Consider the following 19,742-nt stretch of genomic DNA (forward strand, 5'->3'; position numbering starts at 1 on the left):
TTTACAACAGTGAGCATGCAGGAGATTATAGTCCCGTGCAAAAAAAAAAAGAGAAGTAATTATGGGAAATAAAAGAGAACCCACTAGTGATACTGAGCTTGTGGGAGCAAAAACTTTTTGGAAGAAAAATGGAAATACGGAAAGGAAGTGTGATATTGGGAGCGTTTTAGGCAGAAGTTGTGCACACAATGCCTCATTTTAAGAGGTTGGCCAGCAAGGCTGGGGTCTGCTTCGCCTTTGATAAGGTGTTACTCTGGTTCAGTAGTGATTTAAAAGAGAGGTCAGACACAAAGAATTAGTCTTGTAACTATTACAAATCCAAATGTGTGTTTGTGTTAGGAGGAAACTCCTTACTGTGAGGGTGGTGAGGCATTGAAACAGGTTGCCAGAGAAGCTGAGGCTGTCCCATCCCTGACAGTGTTCAAGGCCAGGTTGTGTAGGGCTTGGAGCAACCCGATCTAGTGGAAGATTCCCTGCCCATGGCAGGAGGGTTGGAGATAGATCATCTTTTAGGTCCCTTCCAACCTAAGGTGTTCTGTGATTCTATGTTCATAACTGCAAAACATAAGCTGGTGTGGCAGTACCCAAAACCTCTTTATGGTGCCTCTCTTCCCATGCTCTTAGTATGGTTTCCCCTCAGTCCATCTGCAAAGACCTCCCTTTTTGCAGGAATATCCTCAGATGCCATGCTGCTCCCATTGATTGGGTGACAGCTGCCTCCACACATCCTAAATAAATCAGATTATTTAGAAACTGTGGATTGCCTTGCAATGTCCAGCGAGCACAGTCCTGTCTCTGCTGGCCCTCACAGGAATCTGTAAGACCCCTCATTGGATCCCATCCACTGAAAACAGTAACATTTGCCTCTCTGCCTCTCGCAGGTTCTCCAGCTGGGATCTGATATTCTTCCTCAGTACAAGCAAGAAGCTCCAAAGACCCCACCACACATTATACTCCACTATTGTGCTTTTAAGACCACCTGGGACTGGGTCATCTTAATTCTCACCTTCTACACAGCAATCATGGTTCCATACAACGTGTCCTTCAAGACAAAGCAGAACAACATTGCCTGGCTGGTGCTGGACAGCGTGGTGGACGTTATTTTTCTGGTTGACATTGTTTTGAACTTTCACACGACCTTTGTTGGCCCCGGGGGAGAGGTGATATCTGATCCCAAGCTCATACGAATGAACTACCTGAAGACCTGGTTTGTGATTGATCTTCTGTCCTGTTTACCATATGACATCATCAATGCCTTTGAGAATGTGGACGAGGTAAGTGTTTGCAGTCTGTCTCTAAAGGATTATTTTAATTAAGGATTTATTTTGAGGCTTGTTCCCAGTGAGGCAGCTCATGCTTTGTGCAAATACTGACCTTGAGATTCACCAACGAGATATTCCTGTGTTGGTGGAGAGGTGTCTTAGGGTTGCAGTACCATGTGTGGGTGTTAATTTTAGTGACAGGGGTTTTAGAATGGCTTAAATGTCATCCATAAACACTGGTGCAAGTCCTTGTCAAAGTGGGCTGAGCCAGCTGGGATGTCTCCTGTCACAGCCTTCCTTTTCAGCTCAGTCTTTAGGCAGCTCTAACCCAGTGCAGGGCTTGATTACGGCTCTGTGTTTGCTCCGGCTGAAGCTGGTGGCAAATTTGCCACTTATATGAAAGTAGGGAATAGCTCTGAATAAACATTTTTTAAATCCTGCCCTAGGACTACCTTTTGAACCAGGCTGTATGTTTTTTTTAAAGCCATTTTAAAAGTTTGATTGAGAGGGAGATTTATTTCCATTTTTTTTGGTACAATTCTTCAACTATAGCTAAAACTTGAGAAACTGTTTGAGGAAAGAGAACATAAATATCGTAGATGGATACTGAATTAAAGCTTTTTAACTGCTAAATGTGTTAACTTTTATGCAGTCGAGCTTGCGGCCTAAGCTAATACAGAAAACAAGCAATAACTACAACAAATAACGCATACACAAGTCAGTGTACGGAAATTCATTATTAAAATGGAACTGTAATGGCTTTAGGACTTGTTTTAATTTTTCTCTAGAGCTTTTTATCTTCAGGGCCATAAACAGATGAAAAAGCCTCTGTTCATTTTTGAACATTTTAGCAGTTTTTTTTCTTAGAACACCATTTAGTGGGGTTGATTGTTTGTTTGTTTTTTAATTCTCAATTCTGCACTTACATATGCTCACTATATAAAACTTACATTGTTTTTTTTCATGCAGGCTTTGCTGCAAATTTTGTAGAGCTCCTTTAAAATTCCATCCCTGACTCTGTGTGCTGAGTAGCATCTTTTGACATTGTTCCATTTTATTTATAGCAAATATGACAGAAGTGATAATTCTTGCAGCTTAAATCCAAGATCCTATGAGTGCTGCCCATCTGAAACCAGGTTGAACAGTCAGGCTGTGTAAGAAGGTGATATTAGCAAGGCTATACCTTTTTTAAAGATAACCAGTTTCAGACTCAGAGAAACCTGATTTTTATAAAAAATGCAACGTTATCTCCAGATTTTCATGCTTTAATATGCAAAACAAACAGAAAATTTCTGTGCCCAAGCAAGACAGATTTAAAGGATGAGGTTAACCTCTTTCTCTAACTTATACATGGGAAATAAACCATCTGCAATATTTGTGACAGGGAAGAGAATCTTGACACAGTGCATTATAATTGAGACACACCTAAAGTGACAAACTTTATTCAAAATGTAATAACAGCAGCAAGATATCATGAACTACAGTGATCCTAGAGCAGCTGTCATTTACTTTCAAACAAATGAAACAGTAACTCCTTTTTAATAAAGGAGCCAACAGTAAGATTCCCTTGTGATTAAGTTCTCTGTTATGGCTCTGGAGCCTCCATCAGGTTCTGGTTTTTATTTACTTGATTTCCATCCCCTCCAACTCCAGCTTCCCCTAGTGTCTGAAAAGAATTGAAGTGATTTTGAGAACAGGTATGTAAACAGCCTTTCCTCCCTAAGTTTAGATTTTCTCTTTTGCCTGTCCTTCAGGGGAGATCTTTTTTTTTTTTTTTTTTTGGTGATATATCTTCATTTGTGACATTTAAGTCTTTTGGGCTGGTCAGTGTTCTCTGGGTGGTTGCAGTTATTAATGCTCTTTATCTTCATTTGGTTTTTAACATTTATTAACATTATTTTAACATTTATTATTATTTTTAACCTTTATTTTAACTGGTGCTTCTTGTCTGGCATTTAACATTTTGGCCCCCCAGCAGCAGGATGTTCAAACACTGTTCATAGGTAAAGAATAAGTAAATCCATAATCTCAATTTGGGAGAGACACTCTGATTATAAGCAATGTTTCTGGTTAGAAAGTGGGTGTTTCCTTATTAAGGCAAGTAGGAGAGAGAAGAGTTCTTTTAGCTCTTGATTCTGCTAGGTTTTAGCTCTCTGTCTTGTCCCTGGGTGTTGGATAAAAGTGTTAAAGTTGGTGATTTCAGTGGCATTTCAGATAAAGTTGCATAAAATGAGCTTAGCAGTAAAGACCTTGCGTGCAGGTCCTGGTCCTCTTTGAGTTCTTGGTGTGGTGGTGAGGGATGGACCCAAATCAGAGTGAGCAGCCCTAAAAGCCACGAGAGTGAAGGGAGACTTTCCAAATTTCCCTTGTTTTTCCCACATCTGACCCTTGTTGTCCCACATAAAGCATCAAATGCTTTTTTGCTAGTAGTTAAGGAGCTAGATGAGAAGGGAGGATACCAGTGGAGGGGGTTTCTTTCCCTCCCTATGGGCAGATGTCTCACTCATGAAGAAGGATATGGCCAAAGAGGTTTGGGATTTATTCTTAAGCACTAGAGTGCTATGTATAATGCCAAAATTAAGGAAGTAAATTGAGAGATTATAAAAAAAAAAAAAAGGTTGAAAAAAGGAAATGTCTGTTTTCTCACCAAGGGTTGTAGTTCTTCAAATGCAGCCAGTCTTGGCCAGAGCCAGTTCCAGAATCTTGGAACCATGTCATTTCACAGACATTAGGTGAAGGCTGGAGTTCCCACCTGAGCCAAACATGACTGCAAATCAAAGGTATTTTGTTGTTGAGTCCATATAGAGCCCTGGTAGAAGGGTATTATGGAGAGGATTATGAAACACAAATTGAGAATTGAGGAGGATTAAGATGATTTGAGGCAGAATTAGAGGTGTAGGTTTCCAAGCGTGGAGTTAGAGAGCCAGGAGTCTGCTCAGGGGGATAGGGATGTGTGAGAGGGAGGGAAAAGGTAACAATGAGAGGCACCTTGCACAGCACAGAGTGATCTAAGTTGATGTGACGAATGAGGAATTATTTGGCTAAGTGATATTGGAAGGGAAGGAAAACAAGTTAAAATAGGCTGGAGAAAAATGAACTAATGGAGAGGAAATTGGAATCTTTAGTGGGATATTTGATTTAGGAAACTTGCTAAGAGGATAGTCCCAGAAAATCGGAAAAATGCATGACATCTTTTCATCTTTTCTTTCAGGGCAGCATATCCTGTTTTATTTCTTTCAGGCAGAAAACCTTTCCTATACAGAAGTGTGACAGGGGACAGCACAGTACATACTGGGGAATCCAGGCTGTTTTCTAGGAACAAACCAGAACAGAGTGTGTGTTCAGAGTCTCTGAAACTTGGCTGATATTTTCTTTTTCTTTTTTTTTTAGTATAAGAGTTTTCTGAAACTTCTAAGTTAGTCTAAGAGTGTCTGCCTGTCTCTTCTTTAACATTATGGAAAAAAAAAAAAAAAGACACAAAACTTTGGATTAATGGGGAATATAGTATTTGGATCCAAAGATTTTGGTCCATGAAATTCCTGTAGGTATTAGGATGTGAAGTGTGTAGCGACTAGAAATCAGATTTTTGTCTTGGAGTTACATGTTGCTTGTGGTGCTTCTAATTTTCTTTTCCCATGAGCTGTATGTAACAACTCTTGCACTGCTGTATGCACCAGTTTATAAAATTTATAAAATCATGTCTCCCTGCTTTTGAAGCTGGAGAATTATGTTACCTCAAGACTTAGCCTTTATATGTGTTCTGTCTATTAGAGAGAGAAATATCCAACCTCTCTCAGTCTGGGCTACCAAAAAGTTGTTTGTAACCATGTTTTCCATACAAGTCAGAATTATCAGACTCGTATTGTGATGAAATTGTCAGCAAATTTGCAGGTGCCCAAAGATGCTGATCACTTATGGTCAAACCATGCTAAAATCTTCTTTTGGGACCAAATTCATGGACTGGCATCCCAGGACACCAGGATGCTGGGCAGGTGTTTGGCTCTTGTCTTCACATGCATTTGAGTCTCTGCCAATAAGTATTTTGAGTAAATATTCCCCAAACTAGATGGATGGACAAGCTTTTGGCCAAATGGAAAATGCTTCCACAAAATAAGAGTTAATTTCAGCTTAAAACACCTCGTACTATTCTGAAAAATATGATTTTTTTTCTGGGAATTTTAAGTGAGATTCATTAATTTCTGAGTTTGTCATGAAATAAAACCTAGAAGCTGGATCTCCTCTCTGCCAGAAACATGGTCCTGAAATGACATGTCACGTACTGTGAAGAAAAGGACATGAAGTCAGGGTGGTATCCAGATGTTTTTCAGATGAGTTGTATAAAAGCTCATCCTTTCTGCAGAAATTAATTTTCGCAAGCCAATGGCTGGAAGTGAAAGCAGAGAAATTTAAATGACCTAAACCAAAGTTCTGTGCCTGTTTTTTAATAATGTAACACTACACGACCCAGTGGCCTTTAAAATTTAGTGATCTATGCAGGGCATATTAAAGCATGGACTCCTTGTAATTTGATTTTAATTACTATTATCGATCTATTTCAGCACTGTCAGAAACTTCTTTCTATCACAGCAACTAATAGAAACTAAAATGGCAGTGTCTGTAAATTGAAAGCAAATAAAAGCTGATTAAGGTGGTGTAGCTATGTTCACACCTGCAGTGCTTCACTGCAAACATTCTCCTTGTGGGAGGTATTGGAAGGAGGGTTTTTGGGCACCAGGCTAAGTGGTGTATGCAAGGTGAAGATAAATTGGTGTATTATAAGAGTGTGACTTTGGCTCTAAAGTACACTCCATGGCTAGCTGCCTTTTTTAAATCTCGGTGGCTGACATAGAGAAAATAATTCCCAGAACTAAATCCTGGCTGCAACCAAGTGTTAAACTACGGTGCAAATTCCTAGCAAGTAATGACAGAGGCACTAGCCCTAGGACCTGGCTTTCCCCCCTTGTTATGCACATATTAAATATGAAGAATGCTGTCATTCTGTTATAGTGTGTGAAAACCCACAATAGAATAATACAGTAGCATGGGTATGGTATTAAGTAATAAATGTGTCCACTGGAGGCATATATTTTGTAGATTTTCAACCATTTTCACCCCTTTCACTTATTCACCTCTATCACCCTATTGCACTGACTTGCAGAATTGCACTTCTTCTCTTTGGCTTTTATTCTGAGGTTTTATTAAAGTTCTGCCACTGTTTAATTATTCAGCTTTTAATTATTTTTTTTCTTAATTAATTAACCAGCTACTTTAATGCTGTACAAGGTCTGCAGGTTTCCCTGTGGAGACACTTGAATGTCTCCATGATATGAGGGGCAACTTGTGAAAGGAAGGAGCTGAGCCAGTGCAGGGGGTGGTGGGTGACCTGATACAGCTCTCTGATGTGGGTTATGGCATACTGAACTGAAATTAGATGTCCCAGTGGTCTTTTTTTTTCCCTTTAAAAAAAAAAAATAATGTGATGTATATATTACTGGGAAGCAGATGCTGGGTGCAAGCCATTAAAATCAAATCTTCAGTCAGAGCCATATAAGCTGATACAGAGTCCAGCAGAGGAAATTGTGGAGCATTTTCATGGGAAGGTTGGAGTCCCGTGTGATCCCTTTTGCTCACAAAGGAAGGGAAGGCTAACAAAGGAGATGGGGAAATGAAATAATCTGATCAGATGCTCATTGAAGTGATGCTGTTGGGAGTAGCACATATTCCCATTTTGTCCTCCCCCCACCTTCCACGTGAATGAAAATTATCATATTTCATGATATTGTCTTTTTTCCCCTTTTTGGGACACACTGATGCACTAACAAATAAATAGTGCAAGGGGCCACATCCCCCATTATCTTGCATCTAGAAGAAATACTTTGAAATCACCCTTCTCTTTCTAACCTCAATTATTTACTGTTTGAAATGTGCTGTACTGTATAGTTGTGCCATAAACAGTTCACTGGAAGTTTATTTATAATGTTACAGCTTATTGACATTTGTGTTAGAGGAAAAAAGAGGAAAGTTTTACCATCCCCCTGGTAAAAAACCAGAAGATAAATCCCAAGCAGTAAATTTAGGGATACTTTCAGAAAATGCACAAAGAAACCTACTTGCTTACGTTTTGCTGTAAAAACTCAAATTTTTGCTCGCTGAAGCCACTACTCCTATTGCTTCCAGTGGTGTAGGACCAAGTATTATTTGGGCTCTGCTTGTATCTGGACCTGGGATGTAGATAGCTGGTGCCGAAAAAGCAAAGCCCTTTACTTCTGTGTGTATCTACATAATTGAATACAACTCTAAATCAGAAATATCGCTGTTTTATTTTTGTCATTCGCTCATTTTGATTTGTAACTATGCAACTTGATTATATTAATTGTTTGCTGAGAAATAAAGATTTCTGATACACATTGGAAGATTTATTTCAACATTAACTCCAGTAAAGCAGCATTAGGGAGCTAACCAGGGATTTTAGAGCTAAGCTGTATTTAAGTACCTAAGCTTGAAAATTTCTTTTAGGAATGATTTGCTGGTTGCATTTCAAACAGCCTTTGCCTCCTCCAGGATACTCCTCCTGCACTGCACAGAATAGGACTTTTTGGTTGTTTGCCTGCAGGCTCACCTGCTCGTGTTGGCAGGGCTCACCATTTCAGTCATCCCCTGAAATCTTTGTTTTCCCTTACATTGTGTGCCACCATTTAACAACTGTTTGGTGGAGATTGCCCAAGGTTTACAAAAATCCTGCCTCTTTCGCTGCTTCAGTACTAAACTATAAAGAATCAGCTATGTGATTTATTTGGGTGATTCTTTTTATTTTATTTATTTATTTATTTATTTTATTTTATTTTTATGAGAGAAAGGTAAGGACAACTCTGCCCGTTCATCTTTAAGTAAAGTTTTTGGACTGTATTTCAAAATGTGCTAAGCATGGGGTTCACCTGATGAAACATGGGGCCAGGCATTGTCAACAAGAAGGTACAGGCACATTTGGGGCATGGCTCATCATGTTCTAAGATGCACCTCCAGAGTAGGTCTGAGGAGTCATTCTGCCCTGAAACTTCTGTTTCTCACCCTTGAATGTAATGACACTAATGTGACTAGCTCAGGTGCAAACTCCTCTGTGGTCTAGTTGTCCTGGGTTGTGGTATAGGATGTGCACAAAGTATTCTATCACCATCTTCATGGACTGTTGAATCCAGGTGGAGCAGTGTTTTCCCAGACCCCCTCCCTCTGGGCTGTTATCTTCTGTTAATGGCCCATCAGATGCCTTGCCCATGACTCACAGATAACTCCCTCCAGGAGCTATCTCTGTTTAATGGGCCATCAAGGACCCCCTGCATGACCCATCATCCCATTGTGAGATGCTCCGCCCAGGCGGAGGAACCAAGCATTCCCACCTGGATATAATCTGGGGTTTGGGATAGTACAGGGGGCCCTTACCCACTGGATTCCCAGAGGATCTGAGCTACCAGACTTTTCTACGAGATCACTGCTTCGGGAAGACCACCTCATCTGGCCTGCTTCCATCACCCTGCTCAAGTTGTATTCTGACTCTGTCAGTGGTCTTTTGTATTATTGCATCTATTTTATTTTACTTTCTTTCCTTTCTTCCTATTAAATTGTATCTCTGACTTGGAGCCTCTCATTTGTTTTGCTTTCAAACCACTACACTAGTTTAGGCTGGGGTGAAATATATCCCTCCTTCTCCTGTATTTGCCTCACTTTGATTTTTCAAAGGATAAAAGCAAAAGCAGGAAAAAAAAATAGGTGTAAAACTCACGGGGTCTTTTTGAGTCTCTGAGTCATCAGCTTTGGTGAGCAGGTTCATCGTACCTCCCATCCTATAAACCAGTCTAAATCCACCTTTCCTCACGATATCTTAATAAATCTCTCCTAATTTGCAGTCTGTGCGTTCCTCCCTGTGCCTGCCTCCTTGGTTAAATATTTCTCTTCCCTCCCTCATGTTTATCTCCTCGATGTGCTTAGAAAGAAGAGTCATCTCTCCCCTGCATAAACACGCCTGCTTTCCTTAGTTTAAGCAAACTGATCTTGTCTAGACACCTCATTTATGAAGTTTTATGAACATTTTTGTGGCTGATCCAACTGCCTCCCTCTGCAGGAAGTGAGGTTCAAATACATCTTTTTAGGGCAGAGCTTTACAGGTTACTCCAGGTGGAGAATTCATCTTCGTTTTGCAACTGCAGTTTGGCTTTTCCTGTTGATAGTGGGAACACTCAGCTGATCTGTCCTGGAACTGGATTAACCTCTTCTGTGAGTGCAGCTCACTGATTGCTCTGACTCATGTGGGATGGGTATGTGGGATTAACCCATATACCCAAATATTTATTTTTCTCAGTAATCTTCGGTTAAAGATCCTTGAAGCTGTAGATATTTTTGTTAATTTGTGCTGTAATCAACGCCTTGGGACTCTGTATAAGCTTTATTACATTTTCCTTTATTCCCACATGGTTATTCTCTGTACCTGACAGTGTGTCCCAAAGGTGCCAGTAGCAGATTCTGTGACCATACACTATTTCTGTTTATGTCACTAAGAAACCATCAAAACTACTTGTAGCCCCTGCTAGACTCCCTTTTTGTGATACCCATTTCTCTACCCTGTCCACAAGTTCTTCAGTCACCCTGGTATCCCAGTGGTGGTCCCTGTTTTCACTGTGTTTCCTAATACTGTCACCTCTTATGTTACTGAAATACTGCATTTCTTTTACTTAGAAAATGGGCTGTGTTATCAGAGAATGCTATCAGGAAACCTTGGATAGATCCTAACTAGCCTAAGCTTAGCTAACCTGTTGCTCCACTGATTGCATTTTGATTTATCTCAAAGTTTCTAATTATGCTTTCCCTTAACATTTGTTCAGGTAATGTATCTGTTTATTTCCTTCTTGATGCATTAGATTTTCCGGGAAATATCAACATCATTTTTGGAAACTAATGCTCAGGATTAATTTAATTTTTAGCCCAGGCTTGGATTAATTTTACTTCATTGTAACTTGATCACTTTAGGGTGGTGGTTTTTTTTTTTTTTTTTTTTTTTTTTTTTTTTTTTTTTTCTTTTTCTTTTTTCTTTTTTTTCAATTTTGAATTTTAAGGATCTTTGGGCATTTGTTTTAGTATCTCTACTTCCTCTCTAAGGTGTAGTATTCTGTTGATCAATTTTTTATTTCTTACATATTGTCACTTCTCTGTTTCTGTTTTCTTCTTCTGGGTGATTATTTACTCATTTATGATTGATGCCCAGCTTTACAAGTTTTCCCTCCCTTCTGTGAGTTACAACCTTTTGTGCCTGTTGATGTAAGGATATTCCAGGTGTCCTCTGCTGCCAGATGTCTGACTCTTCTACCTCTCATAGTCCACCTGCCTTCACTTATTACTATCTTTAGTTCAATATTTATAATTTACCACCTCTTGCCCTTTTGAGAGCAAGAACCCCCAGTCCAGTTTACTTTGTGAATGTGCACTTTTTTATAAATCTCAATTCCTTCTTCAAGCCAGTGGGGACTTCTGCAAAACCCTGCAAGATCCAAGGGTAGTGTAGCATCACATTATGTGAAGTAATTGGCTGTTGAATGAAGAAATAAGCATGCTGTTGCATCTGCAGAGCATCTCAGCCTCCTGTTATTAATAGCATTTATTCCCAAAGTTCATCTGGAACGGGATCAGTCTCACATTGGGAGGCAGTGTCTGTTTCTCTGATAACACAATACAGATTGGGTTGCTCTGCAGATCAGCTCTCTGGGTTTCTAAGCATAGGTTTGATTTCTCCTCACAGCAGCTGTGCAAGCCACAGCCCTTGGCTCCTCTGTGCCCAGTGGGAGGGGAGGGAGCTGATTCATCCCCTCCCTGGCTGTCAGAGATGGATGGGGTCAGTCACTCCCCTGACATGCCCCGCTCCTCATCTCCAGGGAGGAAGGATGGGCTGTCCACACGGACAGGGTGGTTGGCCATCAGCTTGCTGTGGGATCCTGGAGCCTGCTTGGAGCTCAACCCATGCTGCAGCCACACAAAACCATTTTGCTCTTGCACAGAGGTGAGCCCTGGATGCAAACTCCTCCAGGGATTTGATCACTTTCATGGCAGTTTTGCTGTAATTGCTCATGTCCAGCAAAGAGATACCAGCTTAAATTTAGTTTAACATCTGTATATGGTGCAATCACCCTTTGACTGCAGTGGCAACATGCCGTACCAACATTTCATAGCTCTGGTTCTTGGCCACCTGTGCTGGTTTTGTAATCTCAAATTAGCAAACAAAACCACTACACTCCCCCATAAATTCTTCAAAACCACAGTGTGTTGAACATTAAAATTGAGTGAAAAGTTTTTCTTTTTTTCCTCTGACCTTTTCTGAGACAGTGTTTTTCTATTAAATGATGCAGTACCAATCCCCATTTTCAAAGTTCAGAGTATTTCAGTTTTAGAACACATTTAAAATGCGTATTTAGTTTTTTTTTGTTGTTGCTGTTGCGTGCGTACCCAGAGCTAGCAACAAATAAATAAAAAAATCATGGAGTGAAATCTAATTGAAAAAGTGCCTTGAGTTAAAAACACATTGTTCCCTAGTAGAAAGAAAAAGTTATGCATGATTTACCATTTCAGCATACTGGGATTTAATTTTGAAGTTTAAGCAGATTTTTGTATATTTAGATGGTTGAAACTAATGGCTGTTTTTGTTTTTATTTTACTTTTAAAAGAGGATTTATGCAATAATTTCCAACTTCAGAAAAGATTAATTACATTAGCAAGTAACCAGCTATTCTTTTTCAGATTTTACAAACATGCAGCTCTGCTATTCTGCTGCTCCGTTAGTGTAGAACAGACTCCACTCTCTCTTCCCTGGTTTAGGAGGTTTTAGGTGGAGTCATTGTGGACTCAGATGATTTCCTGCCCTTGTTAACCTTCATTTTCCTTTGGTGACAGTGTTCCCTTCGTCCTCTTGCATGTTTGGCTCTTGACCCCTGCATCACACAACTTTATCAGCTTCATCCTTCCTATTGCCCGCCTTATCAGGGATTCATTAAGTGCAAGAGAACTTTGCTCTCTGCTCTTGCTGGAGGTGCACAGATCTGTTCCCACGGTGTGCATGGCAATTTTGGGAAACATCTGTCTCAGTCCTGTGGCTGGAAAAGTTCAGCTGGATGCAGGCACACAGCTTAGACACTGCTTTTGTCCTGGGAGATGGCAGTTTGACAGTGTGCTAAACATCGAGGGTCTTAAATAGCAAGAGTCAGGTAGTTTTAAAAGGAAGGATTGGTCCCTCTGCATGTCAGACTGAGTGCTGTTATCAGTTGTGCCTCCACTATCAAATTTAATTTCCCTTCTTAGTGTATCAAGAGAATTTGAGAACACAGACTTTGCAACGTGCTTGTGTCAAGAAACTTGGGCTTTGTTTAATCATGAATGTCTGATTTAATTCCAAAGTTAAACATCCATCCCTCAAAAATATGTTTCTGGATAAATTTGACAGTGTCTACATCCTTTGTACAGCCTTAGCTGCCTCCTAAATTAAAGTAGTGATACAAAAATGTCTGGTTCAGAGCCACTGCTCTTTCCTCTCCTGATCCAATGGCCTTAGAAGTTTCCTGGGAAGGACTCCTGTGACTCACATTTGAAAGAGTTAAATTGATGATATGTGTCAGATGGGAATTTGGTTCCAAATGTGGCACCCAAAACGCAGCTTTGGAGTAGGTGGTTTTTCAGCTGAGATGATGGATGATGAGCAAGCTGAGTGTCCTCATCTGATTAGGATGTGATAAAATACATTAGCCAAAACTCCAAGGGGCTGGAGTGGATGGCTGATAACATAAGGAGATATTCTCAGTTAGAGAACACAGCCCAGCAGCTGTTACAGACAGTTGGCCCAGTTGAAATGGCAATGGAGTCACAAATGCTCCTCCCAGAAGGTTGGATCTCCAGTATCCAACATGTGCTTTATTTACACCATGCCAGTGCCAAACTGGATTACATACCCCATTCACAATCTCTAATCACCTCTCTCTGTTCCTTGAGTGCTGAAGTTACTTCTGTCAGAGCAGATGCTCATCCTGGAGTGGAAGGGATTCATTACAGAGCATAAACACAGTTAAAAGAAAAATGAAATTAAAGGCAGCCTGCAGTCAATTGAGTTTGGAAAACTGAATTTCTTAATTGCCCAAACGTAATTCAAGGCAGTTAGTCTTTCACATAACTTCTATCAAAGACATTGTTGCTGAATCTGAGGCAGAGCTTTGCATATTAACAATTGTGCATTAATTGCTGGCAATTTTATAAGTATGAAGGGACCAACTTGACCCAACCAGTATTTAGTGCATGTGATGGATGCATATATATATATCTGATATACTATATATTTATCTATATCTCACATATTCATTTAGCATTTGTTTATTTGCTCTCTCCTATATAGTGCTTTATGGAAGGGGCTTTTGAAGCTTCCAGTATTGTCTTTCTGTTTACAGAAATAGAATACAGGAAGATTAGACATGAAATGTGAATAATCACTACATCTCTTGATTTTTTGGCCTTAAGAAAGGGGTCAAACTGAACTGGCTTTAAGGTTTACAGTGAAACTTACTTAAATTAATTACTCTTTGGAAATAATATATTTCAATGTCAGCTAAAATGAAATATTTCTCTTTGTTTTATCCATAAGGGGTGTGATTGTTACCTGTGCTTAGGGGAAAAAATATTTCCTCAGCACAAATTTTCTCCCAGACTTTGAAATAAATGCTGTATTTTTAATTGTTTGTATAACTGCTAAATTGTCCATGTAACTTGGAGGAGATAAAGTGTGGATGGGCGATGGAGGTCACACTGTAAACTCTTCTGTTCAAGGGTTATTTGTGCAGTAAAAAGTGCAGTGTAAGCTGTGCCACCGGGACAAACACTACTGAGTGTAAAAAAATGGACCCACAAATTTGAATTCCAGGTCTCTAACTCCTTCCCTAGCATTAATCCTGGAAATAACTGGTGAGCCTTTAATTAAAACAGAAATAATGCATTTCTGCTTGACCAATGCAACAGGATTTGGTCCTACAAGGAAAACACCCTGCTGTTTTCTCTCTCTTTTGAAAGCTGTAAACTTTCAAAATTAAGGTTCACTCAGTGAAACGTACTGTAGAATAACTAGTAAACTACTCTGAAGTTATCTCTTTTTTTTTTTTTAATTTTTTTTTTTAAATGTAGATATTGTTTCTGTGGGGTTGGACCCTCATTCAGTAGTTCATTGGCCACAGTCCATTATGTCAGGAATATTGGAAGGGGCTTCCCAGTTTATTGGAAAAGTTGGCTGCTCAGGATGTCTCCCAGCCATATTTCCTAAAGCAAATAAGTAGATACACATTTAGATGGAAATAAGGACAATAAACTAGATCGCTGTCTTGTGTAAATGCAAAATGCAGAAATCAAAATGGGAAAATTCCACTTCCCTCTGTGGTATTAGTCATCATGAGAGCTTGAATGCAAATATAGAGCTTCAATTTATTAAGGATTTGGGGATCTGAAACACATTCCAACAGGATTTGAAAAGCATACAAGAACTGTGCCAAACAGATTACATCTAGAAATATCAGATGTATGTTACCCTTCAAATGTTCGGCAAAGGGAAAGAAGGTGCAAAAGAAGAAGAAACAGAGGTGCAAAAGAGACAAATGTTTTTCTGGTATGGAAAACTCCAGAAACTCCAGTCTTTTACTGTTTGATAATATAATTAGCCAGTGTTTTGACTAGACTGATTTGATAATGATGCATAGAAAAGGGCAATTTAATCTTGGCACAGTAACTAGGAGTGTTTGCCTCATTGCTTTCTATGTCTTAATTTCTACTTTAAATTAAATGTCTTCAGCTTCTGAATGTTTTATATTAGAAACCTTCCTTTACAAACCTTCTATTTTGAGCCACTAATTAATTTAATGCACAAGTTAGTTATGTCATGGAATTGCAGTAGATCAAGAGCGTATTTTTGTTCTCTTTCTGCATCTCTAAACTCCCAAACCATTTGTGCATTGAGAAGGACATACACATTTCTTACCCTCTCTCGGATGTTTCTATTAACTTTCTGATGGTCCTTGTGCTCTTATTCCCTAAATATTTGTATTTCCATTTATTTGTATGTCATCTATCTTGCGTGACAGGAAAAAAAAACAACGCTGCGCCAACACTTGCTTTAGGAAAACATCTGCAATGTCTGTTGGTTGGAAAGGAAATTTACCCTGTATGCAGAGGCACGTGCCTTGTGGTCTGCATTTCCCTTGCTCGGGAAGGTGATGTGCCCACAGTTGTTCAATTCCATGTTCAGTCAGTGAGACTTCTTGTAAATAACAAAATATCCAGAGTTATGTTTGAAGGATAATAAGAGGTGGAGAGTGTTGTACTGGGGGAAGTTACTCAGCTCCTGTTTGTTGGATGAGAGTAACAATAGGCAGATTTTTCTGAGTTTCCCACAGCAACTGATGTTTCTCTCAAGCATCACTCAATGTTGAGGGTTGTTGAAGTAGATGTGCCCCCGTTTTGGCCAGAATAACAACCCTCTGCTTGGATTTAACAGAATGCTGTTCTCTGGGAAACTTCAGGAAGACTCCACAGGGTTCGTGGAGTTCCATCTGTGACTCCTCTTCCACCTCCTTTTATCTTCTTGAGGTTAAAGCAGAGTCTCCAATTCACTTCAAACTGGTGAAGCATTGAGCCACTCCTTTTTGTAATAAACTTGCTGTTTCCACTTTGGATTCTACAGAACCCTTCTGTTCCTTTGAAAGACTGAGTTTGAACAAAGTAATTTATCCACCTAGTGAGTGCCAAACTCAATTTAGCCTGACGAGGACAAAAGCACTGGAGGGGGGAGGAGGGTTTGATCTTGTGTTCTGTTATCTGAGGCCTGAAAAATTACATAGAAAGGTTTTAAGCAGATGCAGGAATTTCTGTACAGCCTTCTGTGCTAACCAGCAGGATATTTCAGACCAAATAATGATTTTTTTTTATTCCTTTCCAGGGAATCAGTAGCCTCTTCAGCTCCTTAAAAGTGGTGCGCCTTCTACGGCTGGGTCGGGTGGCCAGGAAGCTGGACCATTACCTGGAATATGGTGCTGCTGTGCTGGTGCTGTTGGTGTGTGTGTTTGGGCTGGTGGCCCACTGGCTGGCCTGCATCTGGTACAGCATTGGGGACTACGAAGTCATAGATGAACTGACCAACACCATCAAGACAGACAGCTGGCTGTACCAGCTGGCCCTGAGCATCGGGACCCCATATCGCTACAACACCACGGGCTCGGGGCAGTGGGAAGGAGGGCCCAGCAAAGACTCCTTGTACATATCCTCTCTCTACTTTACCATGACAAGCCTTACAACCATAGGATTTGGGAACATAGCCCCCACCACTGATGGGGAGAAGATTTTTTCGGTGGCCATGATGATGGTTGGCTGTAAGTAAAATCCGATTTTCTCAGGTTCAAGGGAAGTTCTGTGGCAAGTGCCATGCTTGTAGAGTGCATTTGCTTTAAGCTTTCTCGACATCCTAAAAAAAACCCTGTAAAACTTGTGGTACCTGCAAATAATCGTGAAATGAACTTGGAATTCTTGAAAGCAGATATTGAAATTATATAGTTGCTGTGCCTTTTAAATTGCTTGCAAGGCTAAGTGGTCTGGGTACCTAAGTGTGCCCAATGGCGAGTTTATACTTGAGGCCTCATCTTTATACTTTAAAGATGGCTTTTATCATTTTTGTAAGGTCTTTGCGAGAATTTGGTTAAAAGTTACAAAGTGTATTTGAATTCAGGTAGTCTGAGTTTTGCTTATAAACTTACACAAGCCTGGAATCATTTGATGTGGTTTTATCCAATTCTTGAAACATTTAGTGGTTCCATAAATTGATTGTTTATTTTATGGCCCTGCTTTGAGGTATAAATCCTGATTTTATCTTCTGAATGTGGTGGCCTTTGTCACCAGCAAAGCTAGAAGTGAAGGAAATGATGAGGCAATATATTGCATTTTTTTTTCTGCATCCTGCTGTTTCACAGCACTGCTGAAATAATCCAAAATCAGGAGTGGTAAGGCATAACTCTCATTTCATGTGCTGCCAAGGTTACATCACTGAGGGGCTCTACAGATAACCAGAAATCTTCAAAATATAGTAGAGACAACTTAAAATGTTAATACCATTTGGGAGAATTATTTTTCTCTTAAATCAATAACTCCTGGTATTTCTCTGGTGCTTTCTATTTTCTGAGCGCCAAGCAAACACAAAGCAATTATGTAGCAAGAGAGCAAACAGAACCTTTTGATAATAAGATCTGCATAATCTCTCTGATAATTATCTCAGCTGACATCTCTGAGAAATACTGAACTATAAAAAAGAAGTTTTCTTGCCCGAGTCTTTCTAGATCTTTAGAAGATTAAAGACAGTTGTTTGGAGATTTTAAAATTCTTTTTAAAAAGAGAGGTTGCAATTTTCAGACTCTTGCAGTGTGGTGCAATTTCTGCTGAACACCATCTTTACATGATGGGTTGGTGTGCTGCAAAACATTTCTAAGTCCATAAAAATGAATCCCCAAGCCAGAGCATTAGTGAGCTATTGCAGATAGGTCATCAAAAGCCCATAGGAGCTGATATGCTATTTGTTGACACTGATTTGTGGTATTTACAGAAGCTGGGGATTTGGAAAATGAAGTGGATATAGAAACATTTTTTATACATTGTAGTATTTGCTTCCCTTGTTTGCTTTTGGTTTTGGGGTTTTTTTTGGTGGGGACTTCTGTTGTCCTGTGGAGGGGGATTTGACAGGAAAAAACTAAGTGGTAAATGACTTAGGGTGTGATGGGACCCATAAAAACATAATGAATGCCACTACTACTATTTATAATACCACCACCAACAAAACACATGCATGGTCTCAGCAGGCAAAAAGGAAGGGGAGATTGTAACCTGCTCTGTGTCTGGCCTAGGTGGGTTGTTTCATTGCTTTTTTTCATCTCTGAAACTCAAGTTAAAGGTGGGGAATACAAGTAGCAGAATCAAATTTGACATTGCCAACAGCCTGTGTATGTGGCACTGGCAAATAATTTCCATAAATTTTACCTACAAATTTAATTACTAAATATTCACATCAAATTTACAAGTGGCAACTGTGAGCTTAGCACTTGGAAAACTGTGTGTAGGATTATAGGGTGTTAGACAAAGTCAAAAGTAGAATCTAAAATTTAAGAAGTGTGGCAAAAGGACTACTGAGTTGCTTATTGCATCAAAATAATAGCACCAAAATGAATGTGCCTTCTCTTGCGAGTGGGCTGAAGAGCACTGTGGCAGGCAGGAAGGCTACAGACAGGAGAAACCTTTTTGGCTTATTTACAAGTAAAATGTACAAGTAAAAATGCTCAATTATCATCAGATAGTGAATCTATTGCAATGACACCAGTTCAGATTCGAAGATTTCTAATCCATGCACATCAATGTGATGAGTGCTCCTGACTGAAATCCAGACCTTGGTTGATCTTTTTCCACTAGTTAGAAAGTAAACCAGCTTTGGAACAGGGCACTGGTCATGGGCTTAATATTTGCAATATTTGTGCAGAGAGATCAGACCTGCAGGATTGTAGGGATGTGCTTTGCAGAGCCAGCTGCTGGAAGCCTGGCACTCTGAGCTCCAAAATGAAAGAGGAAGGCACAACAAATGGTTGATGGAAAATGCAATTTCCCAGGCATTCACAGTGTCCACTGAGCTCAGGGGAAGGATTTGGCCTCATGAAAAGGTGTAACTAAGAACTGAGTTATTTTCAAACCAAGATATTTTAGTTTCTCTTTTGAAACAGTGTTTTGAGATAAACATTCAGCAAAATTCAATTACAGTTCAGTCAATAAATATGTCTGGTCCACAGCCACGCTCCTGTTACAAGCAGAGAGGGGCTGTGAAATACCTTTGGTAGTTCTCCTGAAGAAGTTTGCTAATACCAATGGCTGATATTGGCAATGGGTTTTTTTCCTAACAGACCATGCCAAATAAATGTTTTAAACTTAACACTGGAATCAGAGATAGTAATTCATCACAATCCCAGCTGCCTACTCATGCAAACTGCAGATAGGAAAGGAAATCTTGCCTGCCTTGTCAGCGAGCTGCGGCTTCTTCTGAAAGCCCCAAGTTTCCTATTCATGCTGGCAAAGTTATCAGGACCTGGGAGGAGTATTTGGAGAGATTTGCAAATCCTTCTGGTGGGCAGGACTGCAGGATGGTGTTCTTGTTAAAAATAGGCAGATTCAGATTCTGTAGGTGCTGATAAAGCATTGCTTGGTGCGGGCAGGGGCGGGGGAAGCCCTGATGGATGGGGAGCTTTTCAGCTGGATTGGCAGCTTGTCACTTGCTTGTTCACTGAGGGCAGATCGAGTGGGATATTTAAGCTGAAATAACATCACCTGTCTTGCAGGAAAGAGAGCTTTGAATAACTTAACCTCATCTTGTGGAGCTTGCTTCAGATTTCTTTTTTGCCT

The 19,742-nt window shown here is 39.9% G+C and overlaps 1 protein-coding gene across 3 annotated transcripts in view; it reads left to right on the forward strand.

Moving 5' to 3' along the window:
* Positions 1-19,742, forward strand: part of KCNH5 (potassium voltage-gated channel subfamily H member 5) — a 250,681-nt gene that overhangs the window by 42,361 nt on the left and 188,578 nt on the right. For all 3 annotated transcript variants that reach the window (XM_066189005.1, XM_066189003.1, XM_066189004.1), the window contains 2 exons: positions 882-1,274; positions 16,258-16,687. In XM_066189005.1, the coding sequence (XP_066045102.1) occupies positions 882-1,274; positions 16,258-16,687 (823 nt within the window). The remainder of the gene's footprint in view (positions 1-881; positions 1,275-16,257; positions 16,688-19,742) is intronic.

This window comes from Chamaea fasciata, unplaced genomic scaffold, assembly GCF_029207755.1.
Source record: "Chamaea fasciata isolate MVZ Bird 193981 ecotype frontalis unplaced genomic scaffold, bChaFas1.0.hap1 SCAF_7, whole genome shotgun sequence".
NCBI lineage: Eukaryota > Metazoa > Chordata > Aves > Passeriformes > Sylviidae > Chamaea > Chamaea fasciata.